Below are 14423 nucleotides of genomic sequence, written 5' to 3' on the forward strand. Positions count from 1 at the left end.
AGGCAAAAACTGAAAACAACCAATAGGGGATGTACATACAAAAGAATGTTACTCATGGTTTAAAATAATAAGATATACAACTACATGTACTGGTATTAAGAGGTGCCCGTGAGACACTGGATATATTGTTGCTTACTGTGACCTTATGCAAATTACTTAACCTCTCTTTACCTCAATTTCTTCATCTGAGAAGTCAGGATAGCGATATTATTGAATGATGATTACTGTGCAGATTAAATTAGATAATATGTACTTAGTGTTTCGCATAGTGCCTAGCACAGAGAATGCTCAATAAATATTAGTAATATAATTGTTATTATTAAGAGAAAAAAAAAGCATAAAAGCAGCATGTGTAATTGCTTTTTTGTTAAAAAAAATCCAACTTACAGGAAAGAGTCTAACAAATATATTTTTAAAAGTCTGAGATTTGCGGGATACTGAATTTTTACTTTTTTCTTTACACATGTTGGTATTCGTAACATTTTCAACAATGAGCACATATTTCTGTAAAAGTGATGATCAAATACGGTTTTTAAGAAGACGCATGGGACTCAGACTCTGGAGTGTTGGTAAGTTGTTTCTACAAACAGCTCTCTTTTTGTTGTTTAGTGGAACGTTTCTGCTAAAGAGTGTTCTCACCTAATGCTTGTCAAGGGGACAAAGGTATCAGCTCAACAGTGAAAACCGAAGGACTCAACAGAGAAAATGTCCTGCCACAAGTCCAAACTCAGAATGAATGATGAGCTGTTGTTTTGGTTTTAGTTTAGACAACAAACGAAGCCACAACATATTGTTAATAACAGACAAGAATGAGAGTCCTATAGTTCTGACGTCTCATCAAATCTGTGAGGGAGTTGACAGGACGGTGTAATTTTTTAAAAAACACGTATCTTTAAAAATCTCAGTGGGCTACTTCAAATAAAGCGGAAACCAGAATTCTGTTGACATTTAGAATGTTGAAGGCCAGGTACGTGAGCCAAAAAGTGTTTGCCTACAGAACTTCCTTTCTTTCATTGTCTGCCAGGAGGGTTACATAAGCCTCTCTTCAGTACCACCCGAAACCCTCAGCAAAAGGCACACATGCAAACAATGAAAAGACAAAGCCTTCAAGTGGAAATTCAATTGCATTTATTTTTCTTATACAGAATCAGAAATAAAAACCAGTACCAAACTCCAGGTAAAATAGTTTGATCTGATTGATTTGGCTGCATTACTTTCTGTACGTATCACATTCTAAATTAAAAATAAACAGACATATTTCATATTACAAAATGTAGAAGTAAATTTTGTAAAAAGTTAAAGTACTAGCACATAAATGATGTAGTGTGTTAGGGAAACGGTCTCTGTCAATTGCCCATTTTCCCAATTAAATTAATCTACAACTTCCTTTTTGTTTAACAGCTTATTTTTTTTTTCATATGTTGTACTTTCAGAAGTTACTTTCTAATTACATCAAGAGAACATAACTTATAATTAGCAAAACTTCTCTCACTCCAGATCACCTTCTCCTGCAGAGGGCTTTTCTACCGAGTGGGAGTCAACAGCACCCCGCACACTAAATTTTTTACTGTTTTATGTGCTTCATGTATATTGTGTAGTCAATGAAAAAAATAGCATTTCACATCCTAAATACTATGGTGAAACACTGTCTAACAATCACTTAGACTTAACAGAATTACAATTAGATTTTGACAATGTATTTACTTCAAGAAAGTGTATTTTATTAGGGAAAAAAACACCCTGAAAGGAAGATCTCTGAAATTGTTTTTCAATTTTACTTTTTAATACGCCTTTTCTCTGACAAAATTTTGGGGTGAAATACTGAATTTACTGATTGACTTAGGATGAAAAAGCCTAGATATCCTGGCAGTATTTTTATAATAAGAAATATAGTATAAATAGCACCTTATCATGAATTCTGCAGGGGTTTTAACACTTACAATAACAGGAAATAGCCATTGAAAGAAAAGTTGCTCTTACTTTAGATTTCTAGCTTTAGTGTTCTGTAACAAAGACCGTATGTTATGGCCTTAAAGACAACAACAAAAAATAATATCTGGTTTTATCTATTAGTAAACACAGAATCAAGGGTCCATATTTTTATTCTGAAAAAATATTTATTATATTCTTTAACAAATGTTCCAACTAATTTCACTAAGAAAATTCTTCTAGTATTTTCTAATGTCACAAGCTTATTAGAAAATTACTTCTAAAAATTGGTAATATAAGCCATCAATGATTTAACTACTTTAAAAAAAAAGATGGGGTACCTGTTTCTTTTACATTTAATAACCTGAAAATGAGTCTATAAAAATATTTTTTAAAAAATACAGTAACACTGCTGAGCTTTGTTAGGTCCCTTGTTTTTTGTTTTTTGTTTTTTTTTCTTAGAAAGAATGTACAACTCTTTTTGCAATTTTTGCTAACAAAAAAGAAAAATAGTGCTCCCTTCAATTTAGTAGCAACATAAACATCTATCCTCATCTCTCCAAGTGCTTAGAGAGAACAAAAGGAATCAGGGGAACATAAGCCATGGGTCCTTCAGGAAAAAGAAATCACTTCCTAGTGCTGGAAGCAACAGCAGGTCTATGCTTTCATCTGCCTACATGTTCAGTATCAGCGTGGATGAAGCCCTGCTGGCCCTGCCCACTCTGCCCATATAAAGTGCACCAAAGGCTTCTTGTCCTCTGCAACAGAGTCTTTTGGTATAAAGGTTGTACTAGAAGATTGTTGCTCTGTTCTTTTGGGGCACCTCTCACACCTCCTGCTTGTCTTGCTTTTGGGGTGCTTATAACTTGTCTCTTCCCATTTCTCAACTAGTATCCTTTCCACTATATTCCATAACTTCACTACTTCATCTCTGACCTTTTCACTTGCCTTCTTTCCAACAAGATCAAATGTACTTAGTATATCTATATTCCGATAGGTCAAAAAGGCTCTTTATTTAAGATCCCCAACAAATAAGCCACTTATGGGAATTGAAGTTTCCTCTCAGAGACCTGAATTATTAACGTCTTTCAAAAAAGAGATTAAATTCATAGATTATAAATAATGTCAGTTCAAAATATTAAACAGTTGAGGACTTCACTGGCAATGCAGGCAGACCTCATGCCTGGTGAACATGATGCTCTCTTAGTCCTTAAAAGCTAATAAAAAAAAGTTTTTGGTTACATAAGAGGTATTGAATACATATTTCATGTGTTTTTATACCAACTGTAGCAAACAGGGTTAGGATAATATATTTAGGAATCAATTTTACTGAATTCAGAAACATGTATCTCCACCCTATGCCCTCTGAGGGCATTTTTTTATACGTCAGTCAGAGATCTGCTTCATCCTTCAAACAGCTTCATAGATAGGATTATTTCAAACACTTATGAAATCTTGAAAGCAAACCTGACAAGGCTTCAGAAGTTATAAAGCAACAGCTTATTGCGAGTGCCATCAGGTTGAAATCTATGTTGTCCTGATGTTTCAGAATAGTTTCAAAAGACAAAAATACAGTTGCCATCAATTTATCAAAAACATTTGGCTGCCTTTGTCATCAGCTACAAAATTACAGTGCTTTATAAAATAAACATCAAATTCTAAGCTGCAATTTTTAAAAATCCAAGTTGCAATTTTCAAAAAGTTCTGTTTATTAAATGCTCGTAATTAGTACCAAACTGGTCTCTTTCACAAAATCTGTAGTGTACAAACTGTGACTAATGATGCGGTTACCCTCAGCTGGAAGGACTAAGCTGTCTAGATGCTATGCAGTAACATGATGAAGGATAGACTACAATAGGACTGTGTGTGCCTTTGTAAATAGAGTAATAAGAGCCATTGGCGCCAGTATGGATTCAAAACTACATCATATTCCTTTCAGCAGAATTTTACTATCCATACAATGATTTTTAAAGCTCAAGTTAAATAGTTTTTAAAGCATTTGGTACTACTGTCATTAACACAGTTTTTGAAACTGTAAATCAGGTCTAATTTTGTGCACATTTCCTGGACCAAGCTGCCCATCAGAATTCACTGCCTATGGTCAGCTTTTTATGGTTTATAATCAATTGATGTATAGATTTCAATTAATACCCATAAAGCTTAGCCATGGGACAGCAGAGAGAAAAAAAGAAAAGCAATCCTGCATTTTCAATCCTGCAGACACAATTCTGCATCATCTGTCATAAGAATGCAGGCTTGCAAAAAATGAAAATAGAATATTTATTTATGTTTAACTTAAGTTACTGTCAATCAAAACTAGGCAATGATTCAACTGGCCACATGGAAAGGAGGGAGCATTAGTCATGAAGGCAGAAGCGGTGCACCCGCAGACTTGTTCTGCTCCATCACTTTTTCCAAGAGGCCCAGGAAATGTCAGGTCACAGCTGCATCCAAGTTACAATGGTAGTGATTACAGCCAGGTGAGAAAGGGCTCGCTTTTGTTCAGAGCAGACTCTACATCATTGAAGAGGGGGATCAGATCTTCAGATTCCAAAGTTCCTAGGTCAACGTTCGTTCCCGGAAGACAGTCAAGGAAATCGGGGAAACGCGTCTGCTGGGGATTGATGTTCATGGGTGTCTGTCCTGCGTTTTCTCCTATAACAGAATGAAGGGAAACAATTTAATTCCTCCTTTTAAGCTCTTGAAAGAGGGATGGTTCACGTGATAACATAACTCCCATCTTCATGTCTTTAGCTATCACATTACTGACCCTCACTCTAGGAAGTGCAGAGAGGCCAGGGGAAATCCCAAAATTGTTTCCGAATAGACGTGGTCCAGAATGGAAAAGTCCAGGGACGTAAGAAAGGGGCGTGTAAAAGGCACTGTGGATCTGGCCTACAATCTGTGCCTTCCCATGACAGAGGCAGGAAGAGCTGCTTTGCAGAAGAGCAGAGAGCCCCCCCCCATGATAAATACCTTCTTACAGAGCTATAATCTACAGATTTAATGATAAGCTTATATTTACCCATATCATCCTTCTTTATGTTCAAAGATAGTACAGAGTTTCTTTTAACCATGTTATTAAAAAGCTGTCTTTGATGGTAACTGAGAGTAGCCCTGAAGCCCTGTTTTGGTCACCTGGGTGACAGCCTGACCAGAAGGCAGGAAGTGTTAAATAAAAATTATAGAAGGCCAATATTTTGGACTAAATTGCTGCATTAGGCCCCAAAAGACCAGAATAAAAATAAAAACGGAGTTACCCTTACTAAATTCCACACCACCAAACCTAAACCTTGTAGTGGGGTCTGACCTTCTGAGAAATCAGGAGAGAGAGATATCACCAATTTCCCAAACAGGCCAGCTTAAATCTTCAATAGGCAGGATAATGAAGTTCCCTCTGCTTTAATCCTTACACAAAAAGGATGGCCCAAAGTAACGTGATGTGAAATAAGCGGTTTCTTCCTATTGTTCTGTCTCTCTGTCCCCACCTTGCAGGGAAAGTAACTTTAAAATGACCAGTCCTACTTTTTGTTCTTTGTTTCTGCTTTCTTCACCTTTTCCTGTCTATAAAACCAAACACTTGTTCTATTTTGTGAAACGAAGTATCACCCAATTCTAGAAACGCAATCAAGCCAACTGAGATCTTTAAAAAAAAAAAAAATCTCTCTTCATTGATGGCTTTAGGCATCATTTATAGAGTGGTTCTGCAGAACTTCCCCTCCCTGCACAGCACATACACCCCACAACTATCTACCTTTCTCACATGCCTGCGAGTCACAATGCACAGGAGCATATTAAGGTTCAAAGTCCTTCAATAAATCTGTTTTTATTTTGTTTAAGCCACTATATCTTGTGCTCGCTTCGGCAGCACATATACTAAAATTGGAACGATACAGAGAAGATTAGCATGGCCCCTGCGCAAGGATGACACGTAAGCCACTATATCTTAAGCCCATTTAATGACTTAATCCTATTTTCGCAGAACATATATCCTAATAGAACTAGAGTTCTCCAGAACAGAGTTGAGAAAATGCTGTACTAGAGAAGAGTTAAGTATCCTAACAAGGTGTCTAGGATATGACATGAATAACATAACATTCTTTACATGTAACAATATAACAGTATGGGAGAAAACACACTGAATTGCGTCATTAGACTGAGCTTTTTCAGCTGTGTGTCCCTGGACACATATAACTTGTCTGATGCCCACTGAGCCCAGCTGGAAATTAGGATTATAGTATTTTCTTCAGAAGTTAAAAGTGCCATATACTGTCTGCCACATATTCATAGCTCTGGGTTCTATACATACAAAAATATAATAAATGTCTGTTGATTGTGCTGAGAGAGAAAAAAACCTAGGAACTCAGCCACTATTAATTATACGACATCAGAACAACTGATTAATTCAAACAGCCTCAAACAATTTTCTGAAGGGATAAAATCTACCTCAAAGATTAAGAAGCATTAATAACTAAGGTCAGCTTCTACCATTGAATCATTTTAAAGAAACTTGTTAAATTAGCTTTTTTGTCTTTCAATTGCAGTAGCCTTCCAGAAAAGCATGCGCAGAAGTTTCACTATTCTGAGCAAAACTGCAGAAAATTCTTTTCAACTCTATGTGTTTTCCAAGGAGAAAAATTACATCTTTCCAAGTGATGATGGAAACATAATTAAACTTACATTTTGGTGACAGCAAAGCATAATGGCTTTTCTAGAAGTCACAAAATAAATATCAGTGACTCTTAGGCAGTATTTTACAGGATTTTCATTGCAAAGGGCAGTAATTTAAAAAATTAAATCAAGTTCAACAACATGACTCAATACAGTGTTACTGATAATGGAAAACATCAAAATAGGGAAAAAAAGTCCAAAATAAATTTTTTCTACCCATTACAGTGAAAGAGATGGAAATGAGGCTTAAAAAATTATCTGTCCTAAAAAACTATCTGATCTAAAGTGCTGGATGTCTTTTTTATCTCCAATTAGAATCACCCGTCTCGTCTCTACTGAGTTCCCACTTTAACTTTCTAATATAATACTCAAGAACACATTTTTTTTTAGCCAAATGAAATGTTTTAAATAATTCCTCTTATTCTTTCTCAGACATGGAAAGCATGAGGAGACCAGGTAAGCTTCTTCATTAAGGTTAACAATGTTAAAATATCTCTCTTTGGAGCAACTCTGCAATCTCACAGTAATCTTTTCGGTCTTTACAGTTTTATCTACTTAAAAAGTGGGAGAGACCAAAACCAGGCAATTCTTAAACGAGTGTGACTACTGCAGAACGTTTTGGAAGAATGGATGACTTCCAGCCTTCACTCGTGCTATTCCCCACCCTCTATCCTCGCACCAAGTCCAGCTGTTGCTTCCACGTGTGTTCTGCAAAGGGAGTGCTGAGCTGGCTCGTTCGCACTCAGCACGTGGTCAGTGCATGGCCAGCTGGCCTGACAGATCTTTTCTAGCCCCATTTAAACTCCACCCACCCATGTCTTTTCTTCATCTTGTTACTCTGTAATTACATTTCTCCCGTTGAAAGGGTTTATGTCCACTTCCTAAAAAGACTTCACAGAGATGACCCTAAACTCAATGAGCTGACACTCACCTAACCAGGTTAACTTGGAACCCCAACAATTACTAAGTCCATTTTGTACACTATGTCAGCCTACTTAGAAGGGATTTTGTGCCAGGCTCTGTGATCTTAGAACTCCTCACACTATGAGGTGAGCATATTACTCCCACTTTATAAGTGAGAAATCTGAGGCCCGCAGAGGTTACGTAAATAACCAAAGCCACGACCAGGAGTGGAGAAGCAAGAATTCCACATTGTCTGCAAAGATTATGTTCTATTCAGAATACCACTTAATTCCATGTTATGGTTTCAAAATACTCCCTTATTTACCCACTTGAGGTCATCTTAAAGAGATGTAGAATAGAATCCATTTTTTTTTTAATGTCAAGCTTACACTGAGCTCTCCTGAGTTTCTTATTTAACTTTGCTTTTTATCCTTACTGGCTTCCCAGTGTTTAAAAGATGAAAGTAAACAATTATTAACATAGGAAGGAGCCACTTCATAATAAAGCTGTTCCAGATAGAGCAAAATAAATCTCACAGCAAAAAATAGAGAGATGAAAGGGGAGGGGGGAATGGGACATGGAGAGGAAGACAAAACAGAAGTAATAAATTGAAGAACAGCAAAACGAACAGTTCAAACTATTCTTGTGTGACTCCTCACAGGATAGTCTGTGCAATCCTCCAAGCACAAAGATGACAGCCTGGGGGAGCTGCTTCAGGACACTGCACTCATGAGACACCTGGCTACAAATTTAACTCTTGGTCTTACCAACCATTTAGATTCACAGAACGAAGAGGAAGCACCTAAGAGCAGAGTGAAACAAACTACAGGCGCTATAGACAGATGCTTTGGGGAAAGCAATTTTTTACTTTCATTATAGAACAATTAATTTTCTATCATCAATGACAATGGAGGAGAAACTTACAGGAATTACTCCAAATAATGAATACTTCAGCTTCATTTATTTTTGGTTCTTAGAATATCTTCTGGGGGTTTATGAGTTTCATAATTAAGTCTAGATTAGGCTAATAAGACTAAATTCAGTTTTTGCAGTTGGAGGTCTCACTCCTTGAGAACAGGGAAAAAAGGGAGGTAATCCAGGAAGCCTACTGAGGCCTGACCTGAGGACGCACAGGCTGGGAACTAGGTAAAAGTCACCCTGACCCTCTTCTTTTTAATTGCTGATGGAGGACATCATTACCATGTTGGAAGTTGGAGCTTATAATTTAGAATCCTCTGAGTTGCTTAACTTTCCACATGCCCACTGCTGATTGCTTCCCAAATGCAGGAATGACATGAAAAAATCTGCATGCTGGCAGAACCATAAACCAGTACCAATTCCCAGGGGAAAAAGTGGCTCATACATTACAACCAAAACTAGACCAGCGCAAATGTCCCACTGTGGAGGAGCAGCAAAGCAGACAGTGGTACGTCAAGGCAATCGTGAGGAAGGGGCTACACGAAGCAAGGATGAGTAAAATAAAAAGTAGAATTTAAAATCCTGTGCCCAGATGTAAAACTATATTTGTATGAACCACGGGCAGGGGCTAGAGTCTATTAATAGAGCATGGGGGTTGGGTGGCTTTTCAGTCACCGTTTTGTGTTGTTGAGATTCAGTGTTTCTGGTTGGATTTTAGAACTGAGATGACCAAAGTCACCAAGGTACAGACACGAACACACCGCAGGTAGGTGCAGGCGTTGCTCCCACCTGTGTCCATCTCGTCCACGTTGCTGAGGAAGTCCTCTGGAGTCGTGGGCACACTGTAGCACCCCAACCCCAGGCCGCTGTCAGTGCTCTGCTCCCTCGAATGATAGGGTCCTCTGGAGAGCAAAAGACAGAGAAACGTCGGTGTGAGCCCATAAATAAATGTCAAAATTAAAATACAGTCACAAAAACTCCAAGCTAGCATAGTTCTGTTATCCTATCCAACTTTCCAGGTAATCAAAGGAAACAGACTCTGCACCTCCCTTGAATTTTGAAATATACATTCTAATGTCAACGAAGTTAATAAGTTGTAAGCAAATACATCTGGCTATTCATAGTAAATTGACATTGATTTCCTTTTCTTCTCAAAACAACCATTTGAACACTATTTTACATATAGAGTGTGATACCATTCATGTAAAAGTTTAAACAACAGAGAACAATGCTGAATGTTGCTTATGGACATACACACTAACAGGCAGTAAGAAGTATAAAGACGTGTGGTAAACACACGCCCGCTTCTGAATAGTGGCTACCTCTGGGGACAGAGGGGAAGAAGCGAGATTTCAGTGGTGATGGGGAGGGAGGGGTTAAAACATTGATTGTAATATTCTGTTTACTAAGAAAAATAAAATTGGATGGAAATGTGACAAATCAGGGTGGTGGGTACATGAGTAACTCATGATATTCTTTATACTTCCTGTACTTTAAATACTTTAACAACTTAAAAACCCCATTCGTTCATTATTTTGGTTACTGTTTGTTCTCATCCCCTCTCTCTCTCTCTCTCTCTTTTAAAATGCAGGTCATCGTACTTGTTTGCCAGCAGCCTCTGCGAGGGCAGAGAAAACGGGAAATACAGTACTGCCCTTTATTTAGGTATAAAAGGCAAAAATTAAGGTTGACTACTTCTACATAGACAAATATTTTTGACTAAATTATCTTTTCCTACTGCTCTTATGTTTCATTTCTTAAAAACATCGTCTCTGTTTCAATTAATTTTTTAATTGTGAGGTAATTTTAGACTCACATAAGAGATGCAAAAAGAGTACAGAGAGTCTGCACGGACCTTTCACCCAGCTTCCCCGGTGATAACATCTGACATAACCATAGTACAATTCCCCAAACCAGGAAACTGGCATTATAGAATACTATTAACTCAACTACAGACCCTATTCACATTTCACCATAAACACCATCTCTTGATTGTTTTGCTCTCAATTTGCTATATGACATGCTTTATCCCGTTGGCTACATAAAACCACAAGATTCTTCCAAGGATAATTACGAGACAATGCCATCTTGTTTAAATCATACGTTCATGCCCATTTTCAAATTATTGATGGGGTTTACTCCATGTCATATCACCAATTTCCGAATTTGAGAACTTTAAAAAATGACTTCCTCTGCTTTTCTTTTTTCTGCCACTCCCCCCTACCCCCCTCTACCCCCAACCCTCAAGCTCCCCATCTTTTCCCAATGTAGACAAAGACCCCATTATAGTCTAGACTGCATAATGAAGAGATAAGTGGCCCCAAAATGTTAACTTACCCATTGATGAAAGGATCTGAGCTATTATTTGTGATGGATCTCATGTCTGGGGTCATGGCGGGTGGGTTGACAGCAGCCTGGACTGTGGCCAGAGTCTCGGCCTCCATGGGGAGCTGTCTACAGAGGGCAGCTTCCTACAGAAGGGTGACAATCAGACGAAAGCAGGAGTTAACACGTTCATTGTAACAGGGCTGGAGCAGAGTACACCTCACGCGAGAACTTTCTACCAAATACAAAGCATGTTATATTTAGTCCCAGTAAGTCAAAGTCATCAGGAAATTGTTAGTGTTCTTGCCCTGACAAAAGTTTTACAGACGTAAGTCACTTTCTCACATTCACAAAGCTAATGGGAAGCTCAGCTCATGTTTGACCTCAGGGCACTGACGTTGCAACCGCCTGAACCGCACAAGTGTTCAAACACCCAAATCATACAAAGCCCTCTCAAGCGACTTTCTCAGACACAGGCTACTTCTATCCTGGACGCTGAGGCCAAATCTAAGACTCCTCTGGACTAGCAGGTACATTCCAATCATTGTCATTTACAGGCCAGGTAAAGCTGTGGGATTACAGAGTTTAGGCTCAATATTAAAATACATCTAGCAGTTTTATGTCAATAGCCAGGAAAGGAAAACACGAGTTAAAAAGTTTGTTTAAAAAAAAGTCAATCAGCTTTTCTATTTGACGAACTATCTTGTTGACTTGACTGAAATGGGTAAAGGTTGGGGAACCACACAGAACCAATCCAAACCCCACAGAAAATGACAGTTGACAGCATATGAATTTCATTAGCAAATAGTATAATGCAAGCATTTCTTTAAAGATTGCATTATTTTGCTAAGGAGAGAAGGGTGACATATTTATGGACTACAATTATTTTTTCTAGGTATAACCTGCAGGAGTCTTTCTCATTTTGACAGAAATGACCAGACGTCAAATTCCTTTTAAATTTGCTGTTGTTTCCAGAGAAAAATACTTTTGTTTGTTTATACTTGTATCCAAAACCAAGGTTAGGCCCTTCCCCATATTTATACCTATCAGTTTCCCACTTTCCCTGCTGAAGTCATGGGTCTCACCAATCCTCAAACCCCAAAACCATGGCTACAATGGCAAATAGAACATTCAGGCTATCTAAGTTTCAGTACTTTTGTTAGATCTCTTCCAGCCCTAACATGCTATGATTTTAGACAGTAACTGCTGTCTAGACAAGTCCCAGTGAAGTCATCAGCTATAAAAACTTTCGGTTACTAGAGTTCAATGTGCTGCTACTAGGAGTTATGGTAGCATGATTCTTACAGTGAAAGACCTGATTGATAAGAAACTGTATTGTTAATTTATACTGAAATAAACACCCAGGAGCTAGAGAGGGCCTCTGGTTCACTTCTGTTCATCTAGACTGCAAATAACCAGAATACTTAACTAACAAATTTTATTCATTAATCCATAAAAAGCAAATAAAAAAAAATGTAGATTTTATAAAAGGTGATTTTAGACCATCATCGATATCTTGGAACTACCTTCTGAATAAACTTAGGAAAATCGATTATTTTCTGATAGTTGTTTTTACATGGTGGGCAATGTGCAACAGAAACCTTATTATCCAACCAAAGGTTTCCTGAAAGCCTCATATAGAAGAACTACTGGGATTAAACCTAGCCTAAGGAGCCTAGAACTCACCAGCCTTAAACACTCATGCATACATATGCCCCCAACCCCAGTCTGAAAACATCTGGACAGTGATAAAATTTCTAGTTCTTTATAAACAGCAAATGCAAGGATCCTTTGGGTAATAACCTTCATTATCTGAAAAATCAACTTTAACTAGAATATTCCATTAATCAACCATTCTGAATAAATGTTACTCTAAACAAATAACCCTTTTAAACATAAAAGTTGATGAGATGGCTAAATTTCTTTATATTTATTACCATATGTCTTAAGAAATACAGGTTGAATTTGCAATTTCCAGGAGGTCTGAATCTAAATATAATAAGAATCATTTCTGGAACTTCATGGGGAAAAAAATACATACATTATATACATAATGTATATAAATTATTCGTTATATGTAATGATATATGGTACGAAAATAAAATTTAAATTGTAAAAACAAATATCAGAAACCAGATATAAAATAACAGTTCTAAACTTTTCTCTTTATTTAAATTACTCCTAGCATAATTCAAATAGATATCACATAAAACAATGCTTGTGTGTGGCTAAATACATAAATAAAGTTCAAAAGGACTATTTATAATAACCAAAGCTGAAAGAACCTATATGGGAAAGAACCTATAGGGGAAAATGTTCACTGTGCCATTTCATATTTGCTCCCTTTATTTCAAATTAAAGAAAACTGAAGCTCCATTCCTCAGCATAGATGCTGTTTCCCTGACTACTCTGAAGGCTTGACCATGAGTCATCATAACAGGGAATCCTATATTCTGTCTCTTGTGGGCTCACAGTATCATGTTCCACCTTCAAATGACTAACAAATGAAAGAGAATAAGAAACGGTGTTGACACAGGATGAACAGGAGGGCAGAGAGGTCAGGAGCAGGAATTCTGGGGCAAGATGCTTGCATCTGAACCCTGGCCCTGCCATCCCCCTGAAGTTATTTACCCTCTCTATTTCTCATTTGTAAAGTGGGGACAATAAGAGTACCCACCCAGCAGAGCTGGGTGACAATAAAGTGGAGTAATGACATACAAGGTGCTTCGGACAGTGCCTGGCACACAAGATCACTTAGTAAATGTTAACTGATAATTATTATCTCATGTTCTGTACTCCCATCTCAAAAAACAAAGGCAAAACCAAAAACAATTTAAAAAGTCACACTATCTTTTGAGAGGTGAGACACTTCTTTCTGGTCAACTTTCACCTTGGGGAGATTAAACCAAAGTGTGAAATTCATCATGATGAGTCAACAAGGCTAAACAACTTTTTTTAAAAAAAATCAGGGGAGGTTTAAGCCTTTTTGTAATAACATAAAATTAGTTTTGAATATAAATGAAGAATGGTGAGAAGTTTCATTTCACTTAGTTAAATTATACAATATACTAGTTCTATGTTTAGAACTTTAAAACTTTTAGCCTTTTTAAAATATTTTGAATGAAAGTATTTCCCTATTTCTGCTCATAAATTGAAAGAGTATAAAACCCGAGGTTTGAAAATAAAAGAACTAACCTCACCAACATGTCTCCATCCAAACAGGGGAGGGTTTTGTTTTGTTTAAACTAAATTCAGGTATAAAATTGAAGCCTAGACCTAGTGTATGATGACTGCCCATGCCATCCACTGCCCCGCACGGGCAGAGATGGAAGGCGGGCGTCCAACGTACAGCAGAAGCAGCGGTCCAAGCCGACAGGGTGACAACAGGTGAAGCAAAGACAGAGGATGGGCACCAGGCTCGTAAAAGCTTGCATGGAAACACAGGGGTGACTGCTGACCAAGGCTGGTCCAGGACATGACTCAGGCCCCTGACTCGGTGCTCGGCGGCCCAGCTGCCCTCACCTACTCAGCTTCCTTCAGTCTAGGCAGAGGACAAATCCTAAGCCAGCAGGCACAGCCAAGCTCCCAGCTTTGTCTCTCACCGCCTTCCTTGCTCCATTTAACCAGGTCCACGCACAGAACCCTCCCAGTGCCCACTCCACCTCCATCCACCCTGT

At 37.9% G+C, this 14423-nt stretch overlaps 1 protein-coding gene and 1 non-coding gene across 2 annotated transcripts in view; one reads left to right on the forward strand and one right to left on the reverse strand.

Annotated features, from left to right (window-relative positions):
* Positions 1-1130: 1130 nt before the first annotated feature.
* WWTR1 (WW domain containing transcription regulator 1) overlaps positions 1131-14423 on the reverse strand; it is a 116869-nt gene continuing 103576 nt past the window's right edge. The window contains exons 5-7 of the mRNA XM_063108603.1: positions 10759-10892; positions 9211-9323; positions 1131-4584 (exon numbers count right to left, since the gene is read on the reverse strand). Of these exons, the coding sequence (XP_062964673.1) occupies positions 4400-4584; positions 9211-9323; positions 10759-10892 (432 nt within the window). The 3' untranslated portion in view covers positions 1131-4399. The remainder of the gene's footprint in view (positions 4585-9210; positions 9324-10758; positions 10893-14423) is intronic.
* On the forward strand, positions 5782-5889 carry LOC134365134 (U6 spliceosomal RNA). The gene has a single exon (XR_010021936.1). It is a non-coding gene; the product is annotated as a U6 spliceosomal RNA (small nuclear RNA).

This window comes from Cynocephalus volans, chromosome 1 (assembly GCF_027409185.1).
Source record: "Cynocephalus volans isolate mCynVol1 chromosome 1, mCynVol1.pri, whole genome shotgun sequence".
Taxonomy (NCBI): domain Eukaryota; kingdom Metazoa; phylum Chordata; class Mammalia; order Dermoptera; family Cynocephalidae; genus Cynocephalus; species Cynocephalus volans.